Source organism: Penicillium soppii (assembly GCF_028829465.1).
Source record: "Penicillium soppii strain IBT 18220 chromosome Unknown utg000010l, whole genome shotgun sequence".
NCBI lineage: Eukaryota > Fungi > Ascomycota > Eurotiomycetes > Eurotiales > Aspergillaceae > Penicillium > Penicillium soppii.
The window spans coordinates 148,659-175,562 of NW_026643240.1; the positions used below are offsets into that span (position 1 = coordinate 148,659).

Genomic DNA, 26,904 nt, shown 5'->3' on the forward strand with positions numbered 1-26,904 from the left:
ATAACGCCGGGAGTCATTTATGGCTCTTCAAACTAATGAGCCTCGTTTGGTTCCTATTTAGGATGTCTAAACCCGATAGAACTCAACCTTTATAATGCTCAATCGTGCTAAAAGGTTACAACCATTCTATGACTAGTATTGTATAGATTATCAGTATCTACACTTTAAACTTGATTAAGAAGAGTGGCGACAGATTGAATATCTTCTTCTTCTCACAAAGCCTTTCTTTAACTTCACCACTATATTATCAAAGACTAGGGATGTTACCACACACAACATCTATAGTATTTATAACAAGCTTTTCTCTTATCTAGATAAAGCTGAGTGTAAGTTGAAGAATAAAGGTGTTGTCTAGAAGAAGCATATGCTCTAGGCTCTTTAGACTGCTAAGCGGAAGCTCTTAAAGTACTACACTGCGACTGATTATGAATTATATGGCGATATCTATGCACTCGCGACAATCCTTTGCCTATCAAAGAAACTTCGATATTTCGCATCGTTAGACTGGTAAGGTGATATTGACTATATTAATCACTATCATAGAGTTCTTAAGCGAGAGTTTCAACGATATAAAGAGATACTTCACCGTGATTTAGATAATACAGTCTTATAAGATACCACGAGAGAGGCCCCGGATAATGAATATAGTGATCTAGATGCTGCTTGTGTATCTCAAAACCAGCCCTAGGATAAGCTCTCAAAGCCTAAAGATAATGAGATCGCGAGGTATCTTGCCCGCGGGATTAAGATTCAGAAGCTAAGAGCATTCTAGAAAGACTATAAGCTTGAGTTTCCTATCCTTACGAGGATAGTACGGGATATTCTCTCGATCCCAGCTAGTGGTGTAGGCGTTGAGCGATTATTCAATTACGCTCGCGATATCTGCCACTATCGTCGCGGTCAATTGAAACCAAGTACCATCCGAGGATTAATGCTCTATCAATTCGCCACTAATTTTGACGTTGAGCAGAAGGAGATAGAGGTTATTAAGGAGTATCTCTCTATTAGGGAAGCTGCGTTATTAGACCAAGCTCGGAAACCAATGCTCTATCTTAAAACTCTTGAGCCAATTAGTGACAACGAAGAGGAGGATCAAGAGCCTAGCATACAGGACACACAATAGAAGAGGAGCTGTAATGATGATTCAGATGATAAGAGGAATAATAATCAAAGTAAGCAAGTGCAGCGTAAGCGATCAAAGAAACGATTATCTGAATCTCTTGATGAAGATAACGATGACCTTCCAGAAATGCCAATAGATGAGAGCATGCTGGGACGGTCAGGACGAATTCGAAAGCAGCCTAGGTTACCTGATGGATTTCAGATTGATTTAAGGTAGTTGATATTATATGGAGATAACGGAATTTTATTTACTAAATTGAAATCTTGAAAGTTAATGATTACACTATGATTACATTAAAAATACGTAGGAAACTGCATAAATTATACATACTTAAAAGAGTCGTGAGGCTAGGCATGTTTGGCCTGTTTGATATCCACTGGATATCCTCAAATATCCAGAGGATATTAGGTGGTATACCATATCCACAAAATTGAGGATTGCGGATATTGGGTGATATACTATATCCGCAATCTGCGGAGAGGATATGTGGATATCCATGGATATTGAGGATGTTGCCGCAGTCTACCCTTGAGCAGCTTCATAGCTCCTATAGGCTCAAACATTTATAGATACTACATATAGAAACGATCTTATTCCATATGGGCTTCCACAGGTCAGCTGATATGCTGCTCACTGTACGTTGACTTCAAAGCAAGTGAGAACTCCATAAATTATATTGCTAGATCTATAGAGGAATATACGTGACATTGTGTTACACCTTGGCGTACGATAATGGGCTATGCTTCGGTATAGATGAGCTACCGGGTTCAAAAGCAACATTTTTACAAATAACTTGACTATGTATGTGGAAGGTCGAAACTTGGACGAAATAAATTAATGAGTTCCACTTAATGTGAAAAGTATATCGTTCATTGCTAATTATGTGTGAATTTCCATGTTCTTCACTCGTTTCGTTTAAATTCACAGAGCAGACTGTAATTTTCCACTTCCACGCCATGTGTTACAGAGACCTCGCTTTGAGTCTCCAAAGACAGGATCATACCTCGGTTTCGCAACAGACCACACCTTTTCAAAGTCTCCTCCACTTTTCACAAAATCCCAGTCACCACCGCTGTAAGCTCCCATCATGGTATACCCGGACAACTTGATATCAGCCAACGCCTTCTTTGGATCCTTAGCCTCAATCCCGTGTCCCGTACCCGGCGTCAATAGCTTGAACTCAGCCTCGGGCCTAGTGTTGTATGTTTTGTGCGCCACGCCGGCAGGGATAATGAACACGTCGCCAGCTTCTCCTTCTACTTCAATCCCACCATTTTCCCAAGAAGACCCATAGGTATTCTCGTTCAAATCTTCGGAGGTATCGGCGACGCCAAATCTGATTCTGGCAGCACCCGAGAGGACGGCCATACACTCGTGTGCTTTGGAGTGATAGTGCGACAGTTGTGTTTGACCGTATCGAAAAATCCATTGAACATTCCAACCGTTGCTGAAAAACATGTCCCAAACCTCAGCTGGGTCACAATTGGAGTTGGTGGGTCTTTTGACTAAAACATTCTTATATTGTAGTAATGGTCTGGGCGAGTTTGGAATGAGGTGTGTTGGAAAAAGGTGATACTGCCTAATCTCAACCATGCTGTTTGAATTTATTCTTAAGATTAGATTCTTCTTGCTAGGTGAGAACAATGTCTGTAAGATCAGTGGAGGGGTCGTTCTGACATAGCCGAAAGATCGGTAATAGACCCGAGTCGGAAGGGTTACCGGGATTCGAATACCAGACCAGGCCTTTTTCCCTTTCACATCAAACGCTCATAGCACACTAAGATGCGGTGTGGTTCCTTTACAGGCTCAATATTCGATATTTGAAGACCTCAAAAGCTACTACTGGATGCTCCATGCATATGTATGTTTGACTACATTTGGGTCAGGGCCAACTAGAATTTTTTAACCGGTTGATACTTGTTATATACAAGAAGCCAAAGAGCTTGGAATGTTGATCTAAGCTATTAGCTGGTCAGTTTTGTTCTCCAAAACCAAAATGAATTCATTTTTCTCCACTTGCCCTCCTTAATTCAATACACGCCTTCGTACAACTAAAATAGGTTTAATACCGAGTCTATGAGCTTCTATCTCTATTTAATATACGAGCTAGAGACCTGAAAATGAATTTCCATTGACTCATCCTAGATCTCTCCTGTGAGCAGACTCCCCAACACAATCAGCTTCAAACCCCATTGACAGACATCACTTCCTAAGACAAACAAGCCACAATTGCCGCAATTGCCGCCAGCGTCCCGCCCAGATTCCTAACTTTCACAGTCTTCAACCCCAACTCAAATGCAGGATAATCATTTCTACCAGGAAAAATCGCGCGCCGATAAACATCATCTCCTCCAGCTCAATCTTGCTAAGCTCGCTCAACCGCCTAAGCCCATAAGCCTTATCAACACCCTTCTTAGTAATATCCACACTCGTCGCCCCGCCCATATTGATCGACATATCGGGCAACCGCTTTCTAAGGTAGGCTTGAATAACCTTCCTCTTCGCAGAGTCCGGATCCTACTTCTCCTTCTCTGTAAGGGGGGCTTCTTGACCAAGTGCGGAAAAGGTGATCTGGCTCCCGCGGTCTTCAACGCGCTCGCCCCAGGTTTTTTCGGGCTGGAAACCTGTTGCGGCGAGCGCGGCATCAAAGGCGGATAGGATGAGAAATTTTTGAGTTTCGGTGAAGAGGTCGGCGTAAATGCGGTTTCATTCGTTTGATTCTGGGTTAAAAGTGTAGAGTTTTGTTCCTGTTGTTAGGAGGAGGAAGAGTTTTGATCTGTCTGCGTGGGGTGGGAGGCGAGCGGCGATCTGCTTTTCGAACTGGGGCCAGTCGCCGCCCAAGATGATGGCTACGTGGGCGACTTAAAGGAGAGATGCTAGTGCTTCGGCTATCTCGTTACTGATATGTTGTTTTCTCAGAGCAAGGGTTCTGTCCAGGTCGAAGGCGACAAGGGAAACCATTTTGCTGGTTGATGGTCTGGTAGGTGTGGAAGGGGTTCAATGGTGTTTAGAGATACAGGCGGGGGAGATAGGGGCAGTTAGGAACTTTTTTAAGAAGAAGAATAGGGGTTTTGTACTTACTCTAACCGCTGATTTATGCATGAAGCTATCCCTTTTGGAGAACTTATGTGTATCTAGCGCTCATTGGCAAATGGTTGTCTCATTTGAGGTACGGAGTGCAACATACTGTGGAGGAAGGAGTGGCCACATAACTAGGGCTATTTCCTCCTCCTCAAGTTAAACGGCCCTCGTAATTTTTTGACCAACCTCCGCTGCAGCATCAATCGCTTCAATTTTTTACACAGACTCATCATTTCTTCAAGCTATGCGGTTGTATTCACCTAGACACTTTGAATGATGAGATCAAAACGGGCGAGAGCTGATTCCTGCTCGAGTCAATTGTGGCTCTGTCTGCTTTATACCTACCGGGCTCCGAAGCCACGGCCGACTCACAATTTGCGAGCTCCAAAGGTATAGTCCGCCACTATAGATCCCAGGTGCAGGCTTCCTCTCGCCGATCCTCTGATTAGCCTATGAGTAAGTCGTCCTGATCTCAGCACTGGTATCATCAATCCACGACTGACCGGTTAAAGCCGTAAGTATCCAGACAAACTTGGTCTTAGGACTTTGTGAGATGTTAACTATGGCAACATCAAGGGTATGGTTGCACATTGGCCTCGCAGTTCGCATGGCGCAAACTTTGCGGATGATCCTTACTCAAAGGGCTGCCAGAAGAGCGCAAGAGCGCAAAACAACTGACGAAGGATACTTCGTTGCTGTCCCGATATTCCGATGGCAACAACCCTCCCAATATTTGAATCCATCGGCTAGGTCAAGAGGGTTTAGATGCACGATATCTCAATCCTGCGTAGAGTCTACACATTTAGTACGAAACCCCGAGCTTCAGTTCATCTGTATAGATTTCTATTTTTGAGTTCGAAAGAAGCACATCAGTTCTACACCCAGACTCTATGGATTTTCATCGTGAGATAACAAATAAAAAAACGCTGTCTGGTGAGTTTTGTCCGGTATTGTTCAACCCAATTTTCAGGTTACCGATGCGATGTAATATCTATCGTTTGCGAAACAAGCGTACTCTTTACTGACCACAGCACCAAAGGTCCGCTTGAGTAAGTTATTCTTAGGCGTCCAAAACAGCTTAAACATGATAGGCATGGCGTGGCGATCTTGGTAAGCATAGGGAAAGTCTGCTAATTTCTCAAAAAGAAACCGTGACTTGCCTCTATCTAGGGCTATGCTCGGAAGTAGTTTATCCGCGTTCCGAGCGGGACCCGTCATCAGCTCGACTATCAACAACTTGGAACTCCCCAATACCCCATACCATACCGCAGCCATGGATAGCGCAGATCCATTTCTACAAGTTCAAGCGTGAGATTTCCTCAGATAATTGAAATCAGCTTGCACTAATTCAGCTATAGCGACGTTGAGTCAACACTACAAGCCAGTCGCCCTCTCTTCTCCTCATACCTCCGCATTCGGTCCCTGGCCAAAAGCCCCTCAAACCCCGAACTGAAGCAATCGCGTTCCGAGCTCGAAAGCACATTAACAGAGCTCACGGCCGATCTTAATGATCTTGTCGAGAGCGTACGTGCAATCGAACAAGACCCTTATCGCTATGGCCTAGAACTCGAGGAGGTGCAACGGCGCCGCAAGCTAGTTGACGAGGTCGGCGATGAAGTCGAAAAGATGCACAAAGAGCTACAACAAGCGGTCTCGAATTCCGCCCCTGAAACACTTCCCAATCCCACCGAGTTCGATGCTGCTTTGGAGGAGGAAGAGCGTGGCCGTGCTCGCGGCGGTGACGATTACTATGCCTCTATGGAGCAGCAGCGCCAGTCTGAACTCATGCATGAGCAGGATGAACAGCTTGATGGTGTGTTCCGCACGGTTGGCAACTTGCGCCAGCAGGCTGATGATATGGGGAGGGAGCTGGAGGATCAGGCTGTCATGATTGACGAGGTTGATACACTGGCAGATCGAGTAGGGGGCAAGCTGTCGAATGGCATGTCGCGGATCAAACACATTGTTCGCAAAAACGAAGGTAAGATATCGTGTGCTTTTTTCTATTCTCTACGCTGGCACTGGACTGGTTTGATGTGGGAATCATAAATTCAAGCTAACTTTTCTCCAAAACTAGATACATGGTCCTCGTTTTGTATCGCGACACTCATTTTCGTCCTCGTCTTATTATTAATCCTCCTCATTGCACTGTGATAATACAAAAACCAAGCGGTTAGGAAAAGCAAAAAAACATCAAAAGTTGGGGGATCATGGCGTTAAGGGTGCAAAAGGTTTAGTTGCGAGCCTTCTTGCGCGGGCGCGACTCACTTTCTTCATCTTCATCTTCATCGTCCAACTCATCCATCTCGAGATCCATGTCTTCGAGCTCGGCACCGGCCTGGTAGGATTGAACTGCAGATCATAGTTAGCATTGGTTACGCTCATCACGTCCTCTCTACTTACCGTAGTAGTTGAGCGCATCGGGCCAGAGGTCCTCGGCAATGGCAACGGCAAGGTCATCACCGTCGGGGAAGATCTCAGCATCCTCCAATGAATCACCCTCATCATCGTCCTCATCGTCAGAGTCACCGGCCTCGTTGATGTCCTCGCCGTTCTGGACCTTGGCCCAGCGAGCCTCGATCTCCTTGGCAGACTCCTGGGACTTAGCAGCGGAGATGTCACGGCCACGGTAACCGAAGAAACCGAAGAAGCTGACACCAACGGGACTGGGCATCTCCTCGTCGTCGTCGTCCTCCTCGTTGTTGGCAGCCTCGGCCTCGACCTCCTCGACCTTCTTGACAAGAGCAGCGTACTCGGGCAGCTTCTTGCGGTCACCGCCCTTCTTCTTCTCGGCCTCAGCGAGGTCGCAAGCAGCATCGAGCAGACCCTTGGTCAAATCCATATCCTTCTTCCAGTTGATGCGCACGGGGTCAGAGACGAGACCCTCCCAGGTGCGGGTACGGCCGGAGGAGCTCTTGGAGATCTCCTGGCGCCAGTAGAACTCCTTGACGAGCTTCTCGTTGGTGAAGAAGGGGTTCTCCTCGCCGGTCTTGAACTCGAAGGTGAAACGCAAGCTGCGGGGCTCGCCGTTGCCTTCAGCATCGAGCTCGAAACGCTCAACGGTCATGTTCTTGAGACTCTCACCGAGGACGGCAGCATCGCCAGGCAGAATGTACTCGTCGATCTCGGGGGGAGCGCTGGCGAACACGCGCATCCAGAACTCAGCCTGAACCTCGGGCATGTTGATGATCTCGCTGCGCTTCTGGATGAGAGGGGCCATCAGCTTGGCAGTGTGACGCACTAGTGAGCAATGTTAGCAAATGGAAATAGCAATGACATGATTGCATCGAATCTGCAATCCCAATGGCCAATCCAGCTCAAGAAACTTACACTGCTCAACCTCAGCACGGGAGAACTGCTCCTCGAGAACAGCGATCTTCTTCATCGCCGCCTCGGGGATCTCAGGGAACTCAATGCGATCCATGAGGGATTGATCGTTAGACATTGTAAATTCGTAAGGGTATAAACTTCGTGAAATCAATGAACACAATCAGACAAATGATTGTTTATAAAGAAGAAAAAGAAATGATGTAAAGTAAAGAAAGATCAAGAAGAAGGAAGAAAAATAAATGGGACGCGGAACAAAAAAGATTTTTTTCTTCTTTCAAATCGAAAACGTGAGAGCTATGCGCTAATAGGATGGGAAGCTCTAAGCTACCTGAGGATACTTGACGGTACCTTTGGTTCCGTGGTACCACCGCGGAGGAACCAAGTATTTCTGTGTACCTAAGTGTATGGGATTTGGTGGGGTGATTTACGGCCTGAGGTGTCGGGTACTACATCAAAGTATGTAGAAAAAAACTCTGACGCTGATCTTTGAAGTGGATCATTTTAATTCTATGGTATGTAGAACTAAAACGTTCTAGTTGATTGTTTATTATTGGATCTTAGGGCTTGAAAAAGGCCAAACTATGATGGTGCTTCAGCGTGTTTCGTGTAACTAGAGTATAGTTAATTAGATCATGGTTAGGCACATAACTATGTAGTTGAAGGAAGCAAAATTCGCCTATCTAGTTGATCTCGTGTATAGCTTGTGCAGTAATAAAGTAATTAGCTACAAATTGTATGTACAATATTGTACAGGTCTATCAGAACTTTCAAAACAAGCCCACTACAAAATTGGATATTCGCAATTGTTTCCACCAATCGGTAGGACCCTTAGAGGCATGCTCACATTCAAGTTTATCTGAGAGAGAAAATAACAATCCTCTATCGGAATGTTGTACGGAGTACAAGTTCGTGAATTTGTAGACACCACACATGTAAGGACCGAGGTCTTTGTACATATCTCTTTAGATGAAGCAGCCCCTCAAAACGAGATAAAAAAAAGAGCCTCATTGCTTTTTCACTTATCTCGGTGGATATCAGAACAAAAAAGAAACTATTAGTTCTATACCAATGTAGATAAGAGTGATACTTTAGTTTGACATTTGATCAGTAACTTCGTAATCTTGGTGACGGTAAAACTGCCGCCTCGGGAAGTGATCGGCTCCCAGAGCACAGGGTGAGTTAGTCACCCTGCCGCCCTGAGCGGCTCATGAGCGACCCTGAGCAATCTGATCGCTCACCCTAAGACTCAGGCTGATCGGCCCATTCAAACTCATCTTGCCTCTCCATCCTTTTAAATGCTCCGACAATAACTGCACTGTTGCCTACTGGTTCCTAGGAGCGCAGGCCAGGAAATGACGTATTCTCACGTTGCTATAGTAACTTCCTCTCAATCTTTGAACTTCCAGACTCAACTAGTCTCTCAACTTGTGTGAGAGATTGAACATCTCATCATCCCTACAATTTGCCATCTGCTCTTTGCTTCACAATGCAGGCTCCATCCCTTAGTCCGTTCAACACACCCGAACATGAAATCCCTCATTCTCCTGATTTTCTACATCCGGGGGCTGGCTCGTTCCCATAACCATCGTACACTGCCACAATCGGGCAAAGATTCTCGCGTGCCCTGCCATAGGCCTCGGATGCATTCACACGCCATGCTACGCAACGTGGAGAACTAAGTCATCGATTTCAGTATAATTGTAAAGAAGAAGTTCGCCACATGGTCTATATCATGCTAGCGTTCCTGGGATTACTTTCTCTAAGTCGATCCACTACGAGATTGAACGGCTTTTAATTGGCCACGGCAAAGGAAAGAAGCTGCACTAATAATGCCTGTGGTCTCATTCCCATGTTGCGTTGACTATGGAGCCGAAAACTCAGCCGATCCTCCTACATTACGCTTCATAGTGTAACAGGCGTAAAGAGACAAAATGAGGCCTGAAATACAAATACTCCCAAGGATACCTTCCTGGATTCCTTATACATTCTCTCAAATCCAGTCTCGCTATCTTTTACTCCAACTCTTTTCTATCCAAATATCCTTGCTTTCACCATGGTCACACTGAATCACCAGAGTTTCTGGCAGCCGCCAACTACGAATGCCCCGCCAAAATGCCCATCGATTTCTTCCGAATCCCAAGCCGTTGTTGTGACAGAGTAACTTAACACCCTAAGAGGAAGTCACGAAGGAGATTATTACAGCCTCGAGAACAACGTGCCACAAGAAGAGTGAAGGGCAGAGGATGTGGGTACGTTACGTTACATTAATGACATTTGTTTCGACACCCTTTGATTTAAGATGATACCTCTAGCATCAGAAATAAGCCGGCTCTTCCTATCTATTTGGCCTAGTGTCTATCAAACCAATGCATCAGCCGCCGATACTTACCCCGATTATCCTGAGGAGGTCGCGCTTTATCCTTCCTCTCGAGTTAGTAGTACTCCCTCCGCGACTGGCCTAAATGGGCCTAGAACAACGAGAGTCTTCGACGTCTTTGAGGATGATCACACCAGGCAATGTGGCCAGCCTAATCACAGGTAACTTACTGCGAACGGAAGGAGGCGAGCCTAGGAAAATATCAGCAATTCTTCCCCGAAACGACGCCGGTACCAGAATTCAACCGCCATGAATACAGCCAAGTCACGGAGAAGACGAGGGAGTCAAGCAGAAGCCGAAAGTTCGTCATCTGAAAGCGAAGAGCGCTATGCGGATAACCATCTCGCTGGGATTGGGAATACGATCCGATATCTGAAGCGGTTTTACAGCCTGGCCACTGCTGAGGCCAAGTTCTCCAATGATCTGGCCGATGCCGATATCCTTAAAGAAAATTTCGCGGTGCTTCAGCTTGCAACAAAGACGCTATAGCAGGCTTACGGTATCATTGCAACAAATACCACAGCACTAGAGCATCCTGTCCAACAAACTACGACTGTATAAGCACGGCAAGCTATCATGCGCAGGAAGTGGTCCGTCGAAGATGATTGTCTACTAGTAAAGCTAAGAGACTCTCAGAAACTGCTATGGAGTTGTATTCGCGATTCGTTCCCTGAGAAAACTCTGGGCGTAGTCCAACAACGTTATGTCCCTTTCACACCTCCTCAAGCGCCGCATCATACACAATGCCGGCCATTTCTCTAGCACGGTCCATCCATCCAATCACTCTTCCACTCTCTCCCTCGCCAATAACCTCGCCCATGCCCTGAGAACCCCCCTTTCTCCTCGCCACTCTCTCCGCGATAACATCAGCCTGATACCAGATGCCCCAGCCCCTCTCCACGGGCATTTCGACCACCTCCTCCGTCTCCATGCCATTTTCATCCAGATGCTCCTCGTCATACCACTGAACAAGTAGTTCCTGAGGTCTGATGGGAGGGAAGGGAATAGATACTGACGCTTTGGTGGCTTCGATACGTACAGCTGGTGCTGCTTTTGTGGCCTGTAACCGTTGATAGAAAGCTGGTTTGCTGGAGCCAGGAAGAGTCATGCTCGTCGTGACTATAGCGACCGCCTCCTGTCGCTTGCTGCCGCTTTCATCATTCTTTACTTTGGACAGTATGACGGTGTTGATATCGTCCACCTCCCCGTGCACACCCGGGACCGGCATGGAATGCGCATGCACAACTTCGGTCTGCGTCCTGTCTTGACTGGATGGAAGACCATTTAGCGCGAGATCAGCCCACGTCAATGCATATACGCCCTGATCCAACAAACTTCCCGCTCCAGCCGCCTTATCGAGAAACCGGCTTTCCTGACTCAAATCCGGTGACACGATCGGAAAACTGAACTCAGCGTAAACGCGTTTCACCTCGCCGATGCGCGGAAGGAGCTCATGCTGGAAGTGGAGCGTAGCAGGGAGATAGCGCGTCCACATCGCTTCCATGAGCACGACATCTCGCTCTTTGGCTAGCTGGCACAGTTGAATGAATTGTGCGCGGTTCATCGTTGCTGGTTTTTCAACGAGCACATTGCGTTTGCACCGTAGGGCTTTTTGCACGTGGGCGTAGTGCAAGGGGTGTGGCGTGGAGATGTAGACGACGTCGAAGTCTCCTTTTTCCAGCATTTCTTCCCAGGAGTGGTAGATAGTGACGGATTCGGCATCAGATATTTTGTGTTCTTTCAACCAGTCGGCTGCACGAGAGGCGCTGCCGGTCGTACTGACTGAAACGAGCTCATGTTTGATGGACGCGGAAGAGTCCCGGGGGAGGAGCAGGTCTGGTAGGAAGACAGAGGCGATGTTAGAGAGGGAGAGCGCTGCCCAGCGGCAGGTGAATTGGCCCTGCTCCATCATGGGCTACGTGTATATCGTATTGCTGTGCTGGAAATCTTTCTGACAGTGGCTTAGGTTTGGGAATGATTGGTCCTCCCTCCAAAAAATCAACTTGTGGCTGCCTCCGAAGACGTGCGCTTTTAGAGACGTTATCAGAGGTTGGAAATAGTCGCAAATGAGGACAAATTTCACCTTCGAGGTTTCTCCATGTCATGTTCTATCGCTTTATTAGTAGGCGGCCCTTCCCCGGACAACAACCACGGGCGCGTTCCTTCAACCGTTTAGGCGTACCGTTTAACCGTTCTCCCAACCGTTTAACCGTCGTTTAATCGTCGTTCAAGCTTGAAGATTGTCAAAGCGCCCAGAAAATGCCGGTTTAGAGCAGGTAATGGCCTATTACAAAGAACCTTAAACCATCTACATGGGCAGCGATACTGGCGATGCGGGGATATCGTGCCCCATCATATCTCTCTGCGGAGATTATGCCCCTCACATTGTATAGCGGCCCTAACATTCTTCAAGCCGCCTAACTTTTTCCTATAAAAGCAAACGTCGTCGGTACAAACAAAGCCTTTTCTCCAGACTCACTCTGCGTAATCTTTTGTTCACCCACCAGCACTTTCGCACACACCAAGCCTTCGCTATGGCAACCGACTTTGTGAGTGCTGTTAACGCAATGTACTGTGTACCTAGCTTCTGCTAATAATCTACAGTTCACGCTCAAAGGCAAGACCGCTGTCATCACCGGCGCAGCACGCGGTCTAGGCCTCACATTTGCCACCGCACTGGCGAGCGCAAACTGTAACCTCGCCGTGCTGGACATCCTCCATGAGCCCTCACCCTGTCTTCTCGCGTTGCGAGACCACCATGGCATCAAATTGGAGTATTACCGTACGGACATAACCTCGCGTCCCGAGGTCACTGCCGCTATCGAGAATATCGAAGCGGAATTTGGGAGAATTGATATCAATATCAATGCTGCGGGCGTGGTGTCGGACGAGTCCTTCCTCAAGACCACTGATGAGAATATCGAGCGCACTTTTGCCGTGAACTTTACAGGTTCCTTCCTCGTGGCGCAGGCTTGTGCAAACAGCATGGTTGCGCGGTACAAATCCATCCACGGCGGTGAGCCAGCAGCGCAGCCTACCACTGGCACAATCATCTTTATCGCCAGCATCGCAACGTACATTGCCTCCAGCGCGCAGCAGATCAGCTGCTACACAGCATCCAAAGCAGCTGTGAAGGGTTTGGTGAAACCCATGGCCATGGAACTTGCACCGTATGGGATTCGAGTCAATTCCTTAAGTCCAGGGTATATGATGACGGATATGATGCGAGGATTGCAAGAAAAGCAACCTCAACTGGTGGACCAGTTTGAGAAGGAAACTTTATTTGGCCGTATTGGGATGCCCGTGGAATTGAAGGGCGCTATCTTGTATCTATGCTGTGAAAGCGCCAGTGGGTGGTATACAGGGCAGGATCTGTTGGTCGATGGCGGGGCGAGTACCTGGAAGCATCCAGCTATGTTAGCACCAGGCTTAGAAGCGTAGCAGAAATGTATCCTGCAACTCTGTGTCAGCGTTAGCCATTAACATATTGAAATGCACTGGGTTTGCCCATTACCTAACACGATTGTTTCATCGGTCGCGAAGAGAGAGACACTGGGGCTCGGACAGTACAGTGGGTCTCCTTTGAAGGGCTTTGTCCTTGTCAGTGACGAACAGGCCAGCTACCAATAGAAATTTGCCTCTTAAACGCCAAATCGGATACATAAGACTTCACATCTCTCAAATACGTACTCTATTCAGTCCGAAAATGTAAAAAAAAAGACCATTTTCATATATAACACAATGTATACAAGCACGACTTCAACCGAACCAGTTCTTGAAGGCCCACGAAGACAACATCCTTCTCATTTCGGACTTTTAATCCACAGTCAGCCCAGAAGATCTTCCCTAGACTTTGCTCGGCGACTCTTCTACATGACGGGCTCTGTCCTTCTCGCCCTCCGCCGCAAGCACCCTTCTTGGGTCGAGATCTGTAGTGCCATCAACCTCGTCCAACAGCCTTCGCGCAGCTACCGCAATGTTACCACCGGCCTCACCGATGCGCCGGTGATACTCTTCCATGTTCTTGCTCACAAGCAGACTCTCGCTCGTGAACAGCAGGTTGACCTCTTCGAGCGATCGACCGGCGACCTCGGGATAGAAGAACCATACGACTGGCATGGCGAGGATGTTCATGCAGCCAAAGAAGATGAAGGTGGCCCATCCCAAGTGGGCTAGCATGATGGGGATCACGAAGGTGTTCATTCCGCATCCGATCGCCCAGCCCAGAATAGTGAACGAGTAACCTTTTGCACGCACTTCCTGCGGCCAGATTTCCGTGCCATAGATCCAGCATGGGACGATGTTGAACATGGTGAAGAACCAGAGATAGATGAAGACGAAGGCTGCTGCGGCGGTACCTAGGGTGGATGCCATTGCGGGATCAGTGGCTTGGTGATTTTGACTCTCCTTGATAAGCGCGGCGACAAGAAATAAGGCTATACCCTGCGTGATGAAAGACATCATGAGAGATTTAATCCGGCCTATGCGGTCGATAACCAGTGATGCAGCGGCGGTGCCCAGGATACCGAAGGTGTTGACCAGACCGGCCAGCCAGGCTGACTTGTAGGAATCGAACCCGGCAAGGCTGAAGAGCGTACCAGCCCAGGTGGCAATAGCGAGGATACCTGTCCATTGCTGGATCTGCTGGAGTGCCAGACCCATGACAACGCGTCGACCAAGATGCAGTTTCCCCGAGTAGCGACCGCCGAGGACGAGATTGAGAAAGTCATTTCGTTTGTGGTATGATGCTTCGACAATTGCTTCGAGCTGCTCAACTTCGATGAGAAGCTTAGGGTCATGGAGATCCAAGTCGCCACGGATCTTGCGCAGGATATTGACCGCTTCCTCACGGCGATTATTGGCCATCAGCCATCTCGGCGACTCGGGAAGGAAGAAGACAGTAAGAACAACAATCAACACGGGAACCGCCATAAATGCCAGGGGAAAACGCCATTGGAACTCCTCTGTGGACGACCTGACACCGAAATTGAGCCAGTACGCAATCACAATGCCGGCGTAGTTCGCAACGAAGACGAGCGAGAAGTTGGAGCCGCGGTCGTGCGCTTGAGACAGCTCACTCACCCACGGCGGAACGATAGCGTTGATGAACCCGATGCCTATTCCTGCGATGACGCGCGCGCAGATAAACATGTTACTGTTCTGACTGGCGGACATGAGCGCTGCGCCGAGCATGCAGAAGAGTGAGCCGATCCAGACGCCTTTTTTGCGGCCGAGTTTGTCGCCGACCCAGCCTTTTCCCATCCATCAGTATCTATAAGTGCACTGCTAATAAAAAAAGGGATATTGAAGTGATTTGTCCGTACCTCCAATGAAACATGCCCACATGGCACCGAAATAGTACGCTGCCAGCAGACCACCTTGCTTGGTGCTGTTGGTCACAACACCATTGGACCCGATGCTGGCCATGTCAATGAAGCCTGGCGTTGTGCTGACGGTGCCCAGAACTCCCTGGTTGTAGCCTTCGAAGATGAGGGCAATAGCGGTGAAAAGATTGAGAAGAAACATGAGTGCCTTTCCGGGCATATGTTTCCAGAGTTGGACGGCCATGGTGAGGGTACGTACGCAGTTGGACACGCATACGTCGGGCTGCCACTGCGTTCTGTAAAATTGAATGAGGTCGAAGGAAGCGAAGGTAGACGAGGGATGATAGAGTACTGTTGTGAAATCATTCGAGCAGATCGCAGGAGGATTGATGATCATTTATTTATGTACAATCTGACGAGGAGGAGCACACGCCACCTAGTCGGCTCCAGACCCCAGACCCCAGGTCCCAGACTCCAGGCCCCAGACCCCAGATACATTCATCTTACGGGGAAAGATGGGAAAGCTGGTCAGATACTGCGGTGATCTGCCCTAAGTTTGAAGGCTTTTAGCAGTTTAGCCTTCCCCGCATTATTCCCGTGGCTTTACCGTTTAGCCGTTTGACCGTTTAGCCGAGTCCCTTCGAGTTGGACCAGAGGTATAGCCCTATAGCCCCCAGGGAAGAGATGAAAAAGAAACCAACCATCACTGATAGCGGTAGTTCCAATGCACGCCCACCAGTTCACCCACATTGTCGTCGGCGCCGGCTCGGCGGGCTGCGTTGTGGCCCGTCGGGTGGCCGAGAACCGGGCCTTCGACGTCCTGCTGATCGAAGCCGGGCCTGACATTGACGCCGCCCCCACTAACACTTCCTCCATACCCCATGGTGTGCATGATGCCCGCCGGGTGCCAATGGCAGGCCAATCCGCGATCTTTGACCCCAGGATCGATTGGCATCTTGAAGTCGACGTACCTTGCGGAGGGCAGATGATTGTCCCGCAGGCGAAGGTCATGGGCGGAGGGAGCAGTATCAACGGAGGCACTTTTTTACGACATACAGAGGCTGATGCAAGGGAGTGGGTTGCGTTAGGGAATGATGGTTGGGATTTCGAGAGTTCAGTCGCTGTATACGAAGGACTCGAAGGTGACCCCCTTCGAGGCACACGCGGTCCGCATCCCATTGCCAGAGCGAGTATGGACGAAGCAGGCAAAATTCAGGCTGCCTTCGTCGACGGCGTTACATCTCGCGGTCTCCAACGTATCCCAGATCTGAAGGCCACAGGAGCGGAGGGTGTCGGTCCGTCACCCGTCTGTCGTCGCGGCTCCACCCGGGTCAGTGCAGCGGACACTTTCATCGGCCCGGCCCGGCTCTTCCCCAATCTTACCATCTTGGCCAATTCATTAGTCGATCGAGTGCTTTTCCAGGACTGCAAGGCCGTGACAATTGTGCTGTCCAATGGCCGCAAAATACACGCAACCCACGAAATCATCCTCTGTGCGGGCGCAATATTTTCGCCGGCTATCTTGCAACGCTCGGGTATCGGTCCAACGGAGCTACTTCGACAACATGGGATTGCGCCTTTGGTCGAGCTGCCAGTGGGATCGAATCTTAGCGATCATCCATGTATCCCACTTGTCGCGCGACCACGACCAGGTGCATACACGGACACGGATTATTCCTTGCAGATGCAAGCGCGATGGTCGTCGTCGCTGAATCCCGGTGCTATCGACTTGCAGATGGTGTGTTTCTCATATCTCTTCGCCCAGTCGGCGGGCCCTTCCATGCCACGAGGACGCCAGCCGCAAAGAAGCTTGGGGGGCACAGAGACCGGCCATGTTGCGGGAATAGGATGTAACATAAATAAGCCCACTTCACTCGGCATGGTGGAGATCCGTTCCAGGGACCCGAATCAGATGCCGATAGTACGTCCTAATTATCTGATCACCCCGCATGACCGAGCTCTGGCACGAGAGGTTGTGCGCACTGCGTACGCCGTGCTCACGTCGCCCGCCATGCAAACCGTACTCACAGCTCCGCTGGGCATAACTTCGCAAGTTGTAGCCGACGATGTGATGCTGGATGGTTATATACAAGCTCAATATTCGACAACCTACCATTTCTGCGGTTCGTGCCGAATGGCTAATCGTGAGAAAGGCGGCGTTGTGGACCAGAGCGGGCGGGTGTATGGTGTGAATGGGCTAAGGGTTGCGGACGCGAGTGTGCTGCCGACTGTGCCGGCAGCGAATACGATGGCGAGTAGTATGCTGGTAGGGGAGAGGGTGGGAAGGAGCGTCTGTGATGGTCGAAGTGTTCAGAAGGCAGCCAGATCTCACATATAGATAGGTACCAGGGAGGGAATTCCCTGGGAGCCTTTGCTGCAGACACTTGTATCGTCGCTGTGCTCCGACTGGACCTAATGAGGATCGCAAGATCATCGCGAGATCTAGATTAGTCATATTAACAATCGTCACGTCACAATCTGTCGCAATTACCTTACGAATACTGCATGAAACCGGGTCTATAGATGATCCGTCGGCATAGCTTGTGTAAGTAGAATGGACCCATAAATAGCGGGAAATAGGGGTAATGGAACTACAGAGTCATTGATATCTCCAATTGGCCGGATACAGTGCAGATCGTGACACGATCATATCTATCACATCGATCGCGAGCACGTCGCGTTGCGTGAGACGTACCCTGCTCTCCTCTTCTTTGGTACCCAGGAATCCTTTTGTGTATTAAAAGTTGAATTCGGTCCTGGAGCAGACTGAACCCAATCAGATTAGCATGGTAGAACCTTGGAATCGGCAGGATTCGCCCGAATCATTGCGGTCTGAGGGCACTGAGGTAATTCGCGGCTTGGTGGTGGATTACGTTATTGGAGATATACCTCGGTAATCCTAAGGCTTGGCCCCAGGAAGCGGGGATGATACTTATACGAGCTTATCTGTGTTGGACTTGGAGAAGCTAGCATTTACCATGGCCGAGAACAAGCTCATCTGTGTCATAGGAGCTACGGGAAACCAAGGCGGGTCAGTCGCCCGTCGGTTTCGTAAGGCGGGTTTCCGTGTCCGTGGCTTGACCCGCGATACATCGTCGCCCGCAGCACAGAAGCTTGCGACTGATGGCATTGAAGTTACGAAAACAGACCTGGACGACTTGGAGAGCCTCAAGCACGCTCTAAAGGATGCCAATGTCATATTCAGTGTTACAAACTACTGGGAGCCGTTCTTTCGCCCGGACTGCCGTCAGAACGCCAGTGGGTTAGGCATCTCACCTGCTCGGTTTGCCTACGATGTCGAATATCAACAAGGCAAGAATATTGCCGACGCCGCAGCGGCGACCTGCGATTCTCTCGACTCGAACGGTTTCCTAGTGTCCACGCTAAGCCATGCTGCTAAGTCCAGCCAGGGAAAATTCATGAAGTTGTACCATTTCGACTCTAAGGCGGATATCTTCCCCTTCTACGTTAGAGAAAAGTACCCTGACCTTGCAGCCAAGATGTCCTGCATCCAGACCGGTTACTTCTATACAAGTTTCAACATCTTACCTGACTCGTATTTTGGCAAGGCAAGTAATGCTCCCACAATTGAAGAGTTTGACTTATGATCGTCAAGCTGCCGGATGAGAGTATTGAAATGAGGTTTACCACAGCCCCAGACAGGATTGTGCCACACTTAGACCCTGTCGGGGATATGGGCACTTTTACCTTCGCTGTCTACCAAATGCCTCCCGGGAAAGAGTACATGGCGGAAGGGACAACTTGTAGTTGGGTGGATTGGATCAAGACCTGGAGCGACATAACTGGCGTGCCTGCATCTTATCGACAGATCACTCCCGACGAAATGATTGAATTGACTCCCGATCGAGACTGTGGCATCGAGGTAGCATACATGTTCTCTTATAGTACGGACCCTGGATACGATGGAGGTAGAGCTCTTCTCACTGCCGCGGACATTCGCAAGGCAAGTTAATATGTGCCACTAGAACCAGCATCACTCACTCTAACACAAGAAGACAGACTGGTATCGACTGCCCGATGACGAGTTGGAAAGAGTGGGCAAGCCGCCAAGATTGGTCCGTCGTGTTAAACAAGGGTAGCTAGGTAATCTTAGCAAATGCTTCAGGAAGTTTTAGAGAAGCTTACAAATACTCATATTCTCTAGTTCAATACTAGAGAACGATGTACAAATCATTAACGTTTATCACGGGTTTCTCCCTAGCAGACATATCGAGATTGTAACGTACGACTAGATGCTCTTTCATATACTATTATGTTTTTGTCAGAAAGCGAACGAGTGAAAAGGCAAAACCACACTCACATCATTGATATCCTGACAACTCTTCGCATAAAAACTTCGCCCAATAGCTTTGTGGTAGAGCTGGCACCATTGCCTCTAGTTCTTATGTAAACTGCTGAACTTCTTGATCTTGGAGTTGTCAAGAATCCACTCGAGAAAAGCCATAACGTCTCCCCTCTGTGCTGCAACAAGAAATTGGAGAGGACCTTCCTCCAGATATTCACAGTGCCTGTTTGGGTTAGTCTCATATCAGGATTAGGTACCTCATTACCTTATCTATCGTCTTTGATTTTACTAATGTTGTTCTTGAATAATGCCTTTCTCAAGCTGTTGACGACGTCGCCGGTAATACTGAGGGCTATCAGCCTGCTTCTTTCCACTCGCAGTGGTATCAAGAACAGACATGGCATGAAATTAGAGTAAGAACGAGGCAGTGAGAAAACGAGAACACTATTAAAAAGGAAGAGAAGAGAGAGAAAACCGTAATGACTGAGATCCATAAGAGGCCTAGGGATTGGAAATTGATGATGTACTTGCAAGTCTTTTAAATATTAGACAGAAGGCTTGGTTTAGGGGGGAGGGCTCATCATCTAACAAAAGGAGCTTTCTATTTTTACAAACAGCGGCTACAATCAGTCAACATGGTGGGCAGGACATTACGACGTCCCTGATTGCCAACCATGAGTACCCTGAGTGAAGGGTGAGCTGATCCCTGAGCAACCATGAGTGCTCAGTGAACAAATAGTAAGAGGGGCAGAGAAGAGACACGTGATGTTTCAATGACTAAGAACCTGGTAAAAAAGACGCTTAAAATGGCGTCAAAACTAGCCGTTTTCGGCGCCAAATTTACCATCACCTAGTGTTGTGGTGTAACTTTGGGGTTAGTTATAGTTTCAGGATACATCTGCATATTATAATTATTTGAATTTGTTCACCTCGGCTTCGTAAACCCCCTCTTTCAACCCTATCTTCCCCCGGAGTCCGTGACCATGCCTTAACCTGATTTGTTCATGCACCTGGTCAGATAAGAGGAGCGGTCTGCGGGTCGAACGTGTACATTGCAAACGTCAAAGACGCACGGGACCTGCAGGCTTGGTCAATTGGGGTCAGGGGGCACGAGGCATGAATTTGAGTCGTTCGTTTTGGGCTATCCATGTTTGAGCCATTCACATTTTTCACGGAGGGAAGACCGGGAAACGAGTCCCGACCTCCGACGGTTTCCTAGTAGATAGTGAAGATGGAAGTGAAGTAAAGTCAAGTCCAGGAAAGGCATAATCGTGATCGTAAAATTGAGCACATAATCTCATGGCCGTAACCAGAGTCGGGATATCTTATTCCATATTTTTTTCTCCTCCTTTTCGAAGCTTGGGGATTGGGGCTAGGTTCTTTGAACCCATAGAGAGAAAAGAAACAAAGCAAAGCAAAGTATAAAAAGCAAACAAAACAACTTTTTTTAAAAGTGCCGCTGATCAGATATCAAATCAAATCAGTTCACTAAGCAAAATGAATCATCCTCGTTCAGTGTTCAAATATCTTTCGATTAAGAACCGAGGTCGACCCATGAAAGTCCATATATCCCATGCCCGTTCGCCAAGAATGCAATGATTAAGGGAAAGAGAAAAACAAAAAATGAACACAACAAAACAAAGCAAAAAAAATGGAAAAACAGCAAGGGCAATCCACATGCACAGAACACATCACCATGCACGTCGCGCCCGTATCAAACTGTCATGATAAGGAAAGCAGGAAAAGGCGGTGTCGCGCCAAGATAAGAGACTCAAAGCATCCAATCCAAGCCATTAGCCTCCTCTTCCACGGGGAACACTTCCCGTGCATACTCTTCCATATCCCGCCATCCCTGCCAGAGAGATCGGGCCTCATCCGTCACGCGCAGCGAGATAACACCGCCAGGCCCTTGCATCATTCCCGCGCCAGCACCCTTTCCACCGGCAGGACCCAAACCCTTCGGTGAGCCGGCGGGGGGCTGTGAGAACTCCGGCTGAGGCAGGTAGGGGGCATCGTAGCGGCCGAACAATTCTTCCAGCGCCTCAAGCTGTTCCCTGTATCCAGGCGGGATATTGACCTTGATTTCGATCTTGGGGACGCGGATGTACTGAAATGGCCTGTCGAGGGCGCGCGAGAACGCGGCGCACACTTGTATTGGGGAGAGCGTTTCAAAGGTCAATGCAATGCTGGAAGAAAAACAAGAGTCGGTTAGTTTTGGTTATCTGAGGGATGGAATCTTTTTCCGAGTTCCCGAATATTCGCGATTGAGTAAGACTTACCGGTGACCATTCCATTTCTTAGAGCCGTCTTTGAAAATCTGTAGCAGAGTCGGACCCACGTCGTGCTCGACATCTAGCCAGGGCAAGGGTATATCGGGATCAAAAGGCGCACGCCATTCGAAGCTCCCGTCCGGTTGAAGCTCCATCTGGAAGAGAGGATAAGGCAAGCTCGTGAAGTTATTACTGTAGATACCGGCGTAGACGAAAGTCGACGGCATACCCAGCTGGCGAATATAGTTCTCGACAGTGAACTTGGGCGCCCACTGGGGAGGAGCGGGCCAAGGGCCATGAACAGAATGATCCGGCATACTGCTATAGATGTAGTGTTGGATGGTGCCTGCACGTTTCGCGGCATCGGCGAGATCACGACCGATAGCGACCTCGTCGCCGGACTGAGACGTGGTATTGATGAAGGCCAGTTGGGCGCCCTTGAAGAGCTCATCCATCAACGCGACATTGCCGAGAAGCGGGCCCTGCAGGAGGGTGACATTTGGTAGTTGCTGGAGCTCTGGAGCGATGATTCCTTTGAGGGTGTGAATTTGCGCACGGACAGAGTATCCGACAGCGGACGCGACACGGATGAGAGAAGCCGCTTGTCGGCCTGTCCCGTTGACCACGGCAATGGTCTTCTGCGGTTGGGTCATCCGGGTAGATCGGGGTGGCCTTGGGGAGGGTATGAGAGGTATGTCGGGTATGAAATATGGAGTAGACGAAGTTATCAGATGAGAGGGAATAGGCCGAATAAAAGAAGAAAATCCGGAGTAAGCCTTGGCGAAGAAGCGCTTGTAGTGGGGTACCTTGGGAGGGGAGCAAAGTTGTATGTAACAGGAATCGCGAACAGAGCGTCAAGGTTATGCGATTGGAACAGTCACCCGAGTTCTCCGAATTGCTTGATCTGCAGTGGATATAGTGGATAATATAAATGAAGAAATAGAATAGAATTGAGAGAATCGAGAATATTAAATGAAGAAGAATTCAAGAAGAAAATTCAGTGTAGAGAAAAAAAAATCCAAGCCAAAACGCGGAGAGAGGATAAGATAAGGAGATCAATCCTTCCTTGGAGTACTTTTCTACAGTACTACAAGTATTATATACATACTATTATATACTACAACTATACAATAGAACTACACAATTGTACCATATCACATAACTGCCTTGTCATACTCATAATGCGTGATATTTATTCCAAAATATGACACCATCGAACTGACTAGAATCAAAAGAAAAAAAAAAAAAAAAAGCCCTCAAAAGTGCGGTCTCGTCCACCGAATTTTACGTAAATCGGCATCCATTCGGCACAAGTGGACGGGAAGATCCTTACACGGGTCCGATTCTTGGCCTTTGCTTCGATGAGTTTATATTTTGATATATATAATGTTTTATCCATGGATGCATGTGTACATGTTGTACTACATAGCTCTATCATGTAAATTGTATAGTGCTAGCTCTCTCTTGGGATACTCGGTATACTCGGTACTGCCAATTCAATTCTATATGCCAAGACTCTATAAAAACCTCTCCGAGAATAAGTCAGAAGACTATGTACATATGTACGATAATACAAAATATAATACAAAGGAGAAAACATAGAGAAAAAAAAATAACTCGGGTGACTTTCGTTCCACCAACAATCTGCCAGGGGCAGCCTCACGTGGTCGATAGCTGCTCCAGGATGTGGGCTTCTTCGTATCCAATCGCAGGCTTGGGGGCTTAGGCCTAGTTGACGTGCTACTCTACAATCTCTTGTCGTTGTACGGAGTAGTACTGTCATTGTTATTCCACCTGGCCATCTGGGCCTGAACTACCAAATTTAACATACTTTCAAGGCTTTCTTCAGCCACGTATGTCTGCTTAGGTACATATAGAAGGTATGTGCTAGATATGGGCTAAGGAACCCCGCAAAGATGTCATCTGCAGAGGGGTATTATAGGGTATTATACCAATTTCGGAGTAATCTGATACGAAAGACGTCATTTGCTATGTATGTTGTATATAGCATCTAGATGTTGTGCCTAAGGCCTGAGATCAAGAAAAAAGCATAAAACCTCATGCAGATAACCTCGAGTGGGAGTATAGACAAGAGAAAAATATCCTTACATCTAGAACCTCAACAGTATCCAATGTCTCCATTTTGATCCCTTGGCAGTACTGAGTCAAGTAACAAATACAAATACAACGCTAGGAAAATTAACCCCAGGAAAACTAAAAGGAGCGAAATGGTCTTATCTTCCCCCACTTAGTGCTTGCGTTACTTAAGGAGATCTCCGCGGATGTCTACATATGTACGGAGTAGGACTGTTACATACAGTGTGTAGGTAGTACCTCAGTACTTGAACGGGAAATAATAACTACAATAGGCACATATATACCTAGCATACCGTAATATAGATACATACCAAATTAAGTAACTAAAATTGAATTAGTTAAGTCAGTTACTCTGGCGTGATCGTTGACCCAATATCCACCTCCACCTGAGCAGGGCTAAAAAAATACAAAAAAATGATGTCAGAATGGACCCGTGATCACTCTATATTCAATTGTCAAATCTATACTATTGCACGCCACGTTTTACGAAATAATAATCCATGCCCAACGCGCAAACGGGGACACACAACCCGGCTAATCTCGGCGCCTAGGCCGAAATCCAAAACCAGAACCCCAAGATAGAAGGGAACCCCGTCACAAAAGGCGCACACGAAAAGAACAGAAAAAGAGACCCCATGACGAAAGTAGCCCCTAAGATGGCGCCGACCCAGCCGTCATCCGGTTCTGTCTATTATCCCACTCCCACTCCTCATCCATCTCACGTTGGCTAATCTCTTTCGGTCCAACCCCCGCCATACCCCAGACAAAGGGGCGATGGCGGGCCAACGACTCAGCAACGGGGCGCTCATCAGAGTGTAGGTGAGCGCCGGATTTCCGTAGGAGAAGGGTGTGCTCCGAAAGGCCGGCGTTGGCGGCGAGGAAGAGCGGGGTGCGGCCAGCGCGATTGCGTAGGTGCACGGAGCCTCCTTGCGAGAGGAGGAAGTGCAGAATTTGAATTGAGGGGGAGGTTGCCGCCAGATGCTGGGATTGGATTGGTTAGTTGGGGTATACCACGTGGGGAGATATTAATAAAGCCAAAGACCTACGATTGGAGTGTTGCCGGAGTAATCGGCGTCGTTAAGGAGCCAGTGGTGTTCTGTTTTGGTGATGGCTTGGACCTTCTCGAGGTCGCCGTGGGCAATGGCGTAGCCCATTGATGTGAGAGTTTGGATGCGCTCGGGGAGGGCGCCGTCTGGATGGCGGAAGATAGGGAGAGATGACTCGGTGAGTTCGCCGCGGAGAGATACTGACATGCGCTTGGCGATGGATTCGGGGGTTGAGTCTGGGAGAGCGAGCAGGTAGGCGAGCTTTGTCAATGCACCCTCGGTTGTCATGTCCAAGCCGGCAACGACGCCTGCTCGGGAGAGACTCATGCCTGTGGCATAGACTGGACTGACGCTACCAGTGAGGCCTAGAAGATGCATTAGCTTAATCATTGACGTTGTTGCCGGGCTACTCACACTGTGTAATGTTGACGATCACAATGCCTCGTTTAATGGCGCTAGCCAAAACGTTGATCATGGCATTATCCTGACCGGAAGGGGCATTGCCGGCGCCGAATGTCTCGAGAATCAAACCGCGCAACCCATCCAGCTTCAGCACGGCATCCACCATCTCCGGCTTGATACCGGGGAAGATACGCAAACAAGCGACGTGAGTGGTATCCAGGTTGGTTTGAATACTGAAGTGCTCCAAACTTGTAGGACGGTGCACCATATCCCAGTTAACATTGGTGCGCATAGAAGTAGTTATAGCCAAGGGCGCACAATTGGGCGCATCGAACGCGGCAAAGTCACTCGCAGCAACCTTAGTCGTGCGATTGCCTCTAAACAGCCGATTATTAAAATAAAGACAAACCTCAGGAATCATGAAGTGACCCGCAACAACCAACGACCCGAGCAGATTATCCGTGGCATCATTCTGGAGCTCAAGCATAGGCGCCTGCGAACCAGTAAGCACAACGGGCTTTCCCAAATTTTGCAACATAAAGCTCAGTGCGGAACAGGTATAAGCCAGACTATCCGTTCCATGAAGGATAACGAAGCCATCAAAAAGGGTATAATTGCGCTCCACGGTCTCGGCAATCTGCGCCCAGCCCTTCGCATCAATCGAGCTACTATCCAGCAACTCCTCGAACTCAAAGACGGTATAGCGCACGCGACGACCGTAAGCCGTCATCGGTGTGCGCAGACTAGGATGTTCTTTCAGATCGCCGGCAGCGTTAGCAACGACGTCTATGGGGGTCGGGGTGGATGCGTCGTTGAAGGTTGGCACGCGGGCCATGCATTTTTCCTGAAACCCGCGTGCTGGCACGAAGCCTGATGGCGAGGGCTGCATGCAGATTGTGCCGCCGGTCATGATGATCAAGACGCGGGATTCCAGAACTGCCTCTTCGGGCTTTGCATTTTCCAGCTCTGGAATTGTTGGAACGATTGGGACGGTCATTTTGGCCTTGTCTAGGCTTGCGGAGATCATGGTTATGATTCCTGTACGCGCGGCGCACGTAGAGTGTAGATATCTGTAGTCTTTGCGGTCGTAGTTGCAATATGTCGTACAGAGACAGTGTACGTTGTACAGTGGGAGTAGTCAATCAAGTCATTAATTCGTCAATTCAAGATCCACGATAACAAAGCGGACTGCGGGGGAGATAACGTTGGAGAAAGGAAGGTTAAAAAAATCTTCTTATAAATTGATTCACCGAGAGTTGATCGCAGGGCAAAATAGAGGGGACAAGTTTTAAGCTTCGTAGATCATGATTGAGTCTTTTGGCCGAACAAGTGGAAAAAACCCCAATTCGACCCCGATCGCATTACGTACAGGGGCCGTGATTGGTCGATGCCACTATTTGAGCACAAAATCTACAGGCGATCTCGGAGGTATTTTTTATTTTATTTATTTGGTGGCTTCGTACTTGTTACTTTATACTATACTATGCTATGATCATGGCTAGTATGTTGAATTGTTTGTGCTGAGTACAATATGTGAATGGGTTATGT

The 26,904-nt window shown here is 48.4% G+C and overlaps 12 protein-coding genes across 12 annotated transcripts; 6 read left to right on the plus strand and 6 right to left on the minus strand.

Moving 5' to 3' along the window:
- Positions 1 to 2,044: 2,044 nt before the first annotated feature.
- Positions 2,045 to 2,581, minus strand: N7529_010693 (Cupin 1; the record flags this gene model as incomplete). Its single annotated transcript, XM_057246220.1, has 1 exon — positions 2,045 to 2,581. One exon carries the CDS (start codon positions 2,579 to 2,581, stop codon positions 2,045 to 2,047), a length of 537 nt encoding a protein of 178 aa, XP_057091569.1.
- A 2,797-nt stretch (positions 2,582 to 5,378) lies between these two features.
- Positions 5,379 to 6,253, plus strand: N7529_010694 (SNARE domain protein; the record flags this gene model as incomplete). The annotated part of the gene is made up of 2 exons (XM_057246221.1): positions 5,379 to 5,512; positions 5,563 to 6,253. 2 exons carry the CDS (start codon positions 5,379 to 5,381, stop codon positions 6,251 to 6,253), a joined length of 825 nt encoding a protein of 274 aa, XP_057091570.1.
- A 184-nt stretch (positions 6,254 to 6,437) lies between these two features.
- Positions 6,438 to 7,649, minus strand: N7529_010695 (histone chaperone napB; the record flags this gene model as incomplete). Its single annotated transcript, XM_057246222.1, has 3 exons — positions 6,438 to 6,556; positions 6,608 to 7,444; positions 7,535 to 7,649. The coding sequence occupies 3 exons, from the start codon at positions 7,647 to 7,649 to the stop codon at positions 6,438 to 6,440; spliced, it is 1,071 nt and encodes a 356-aa protein (XP_057091571.1).
- Positions 7,650 to 10,160: 2,511 nt separating this feature from the next.
- Positions 10,161 to 10,400, plus strand: N7529_010696 (uncharacterized protein; the record flags this gene model as incomplete). The annotated part of the gene is made up of 1 exon (XM_057246223.1): positions 10,161 to 10,400. One exon carries the CDS (start codon positions 10,161 to 10,163, stop codon positions 10,398 to 10,400), a length of 240 nt encoding a protein of 79 aa, XP_057091572.1.
- Positions 10,401 to 10,623: 223 nt separating this feature from the next.
- On the minus strand, positions 10,624 to 11,820 carry N7529_010697 (Gfo/Idh/MocA family protein; the record flags this gene model as incomplete). Its single annotated transcript, XM_057246224.1, has 1 exon — positions 10,624 to 11,820. One exon carries the CDS (start codon positions 11,818 to 11,820, stop codon positions 10,624 to 10,626), a length of 1,197 nt encoding a protein of 398 aa, XP_057091573.1.
- A 625-nt stretch (positions 11,821 to 12,445) lies between these two features.
- On the plus strand, positions 12,446 to 13,352 carry N7529_010698 (SDR family NAD(P)-dependent oxidoreductase; the record flags this gene model as incomplete). The annotated part of the gene is made up of 2 exons (XM_057246225.1): positions 12,446 to 12,460; positions 12,516 to 13,352. 2 exons carry the CDS (start codon positions 12,446 to 12,448, stop codon positions 13,350 to 13,352), a joined length of 852 nt encoding a protein of 283 aa, XP_057091574.1.
- Positions 13,353 to 13,757: 405 nt separating this feature from the next.
- On the minus strand, positions 13,758 to 15,479 carry N7529_010699 (uncharacterized protein; the record flags this gene model as incomplete). Its single annotated transcript, XM_057246226.1, has 2 exons — positions 13,758 to 15,163; positions 15,236 to 15,479. The coding sequence occupies 2 exons, from the start codon at positions 15,477 to 15,479 to the stop codon at positions 13,758 to 13,760; spliced, it is 1,650 nt and encodes a 549-aa protein (XP_057091575.1).
- Positions 15,480 to 15,959: 480 nt separating this feature from the next.
- On the plus strand, positions 15,960 to 17,573 carry N7529_010700 (GMC family oxidoreductase; the record flags this gene model as incomplete). Its single annotated transcript, XM_057246227.1, has 1 exon — positions 15,960 to 17,573. One exon carries the CDS (start codon positions 15,960 to 15,962, stop codon positions 17,571 to 17,573), a length of 1,614 nt encoding a protein of 537 aa, XP_057091576.1.
- A 640-nt stretch (positions 17,574 to 18,213) lies between these two features.
- On the plus strand, positions 18,214 to 18,843 carry N7529_010701 (uncharacterized protein; the record flags this gene model as incomplete). Its single annotated transcript, XM_057246228.1, has 1 exon — positions 18,214 to 18,843. One exon carries the CDS (start codon positions 18,214 to 18,216, stop codon positions 18,841 to 18,843), a length of 630 nt encoding a protein of 209 aa, XP_057091577.1.
- A 116-nt stretch (positions 18,844 to 18,959) lies between these two features.
- N7529_010702 (uncharacterized protein) lies at positions 18,960 to 19,335 on the plus strand (the record flags this gene model as incomplete). The annotated part of the gene is made up of 2 exons (XM_057246229.1): positions 18,960 to 19,203; positions 19,256 to 19,335. The coding sequence occupies 2 exons, from the start codon at positions 18,960 to 18,962 to the stop codon at positions 19,333 to 19,335; spliced, it is 324 nt and encodes a 107-aa protein (XP_057091578.1).
- Positions 19,336 to 21,312: 1,977 nt separating this feature from the next.
- Positions 21,313 to 22,464, minus strand: N7529_010703 (NmrA family NAD(P)-binding protein; the record flags this gene model as incomplete). Its single annotated transcript, XM_057246230.1, has 2 exons — positions 21,313 to 21,727; positions 21,821 to 22,464. 2 exons carry the CDS (start codon positions 22,462 to 22,464, stop codon positions 21,313 to 21,315), a joined length of 1,059 nt encoding a protein of 352 aa, XP_057091579.1.
- Positions 22,465 to 24,559: 2,095 nt separating this feature from the next.
- N7529_010704 (putative lysophospholipase) lies at positions 24,560 to 26,383 on the minus strand (the record flags this gene model as incomplete). The annotated part of the gene is made up of 3 exons (XM_057246231.1): positions 24,560 to 24,889; positions 24,955 to 25,319; positions 25,369 to 26,383. The coding sequence occupies 3 exons, from the start codon at positions 26,381 to 26,383 to the stop codon at positions 24,560 to 24,562; spliced, it is 1,710 nt and encodes a 569-aa protein (XP_057091580.1).
- Between the last annotated feature and the right edge of the window lie 521 nt (positions 26,384 to 26,904).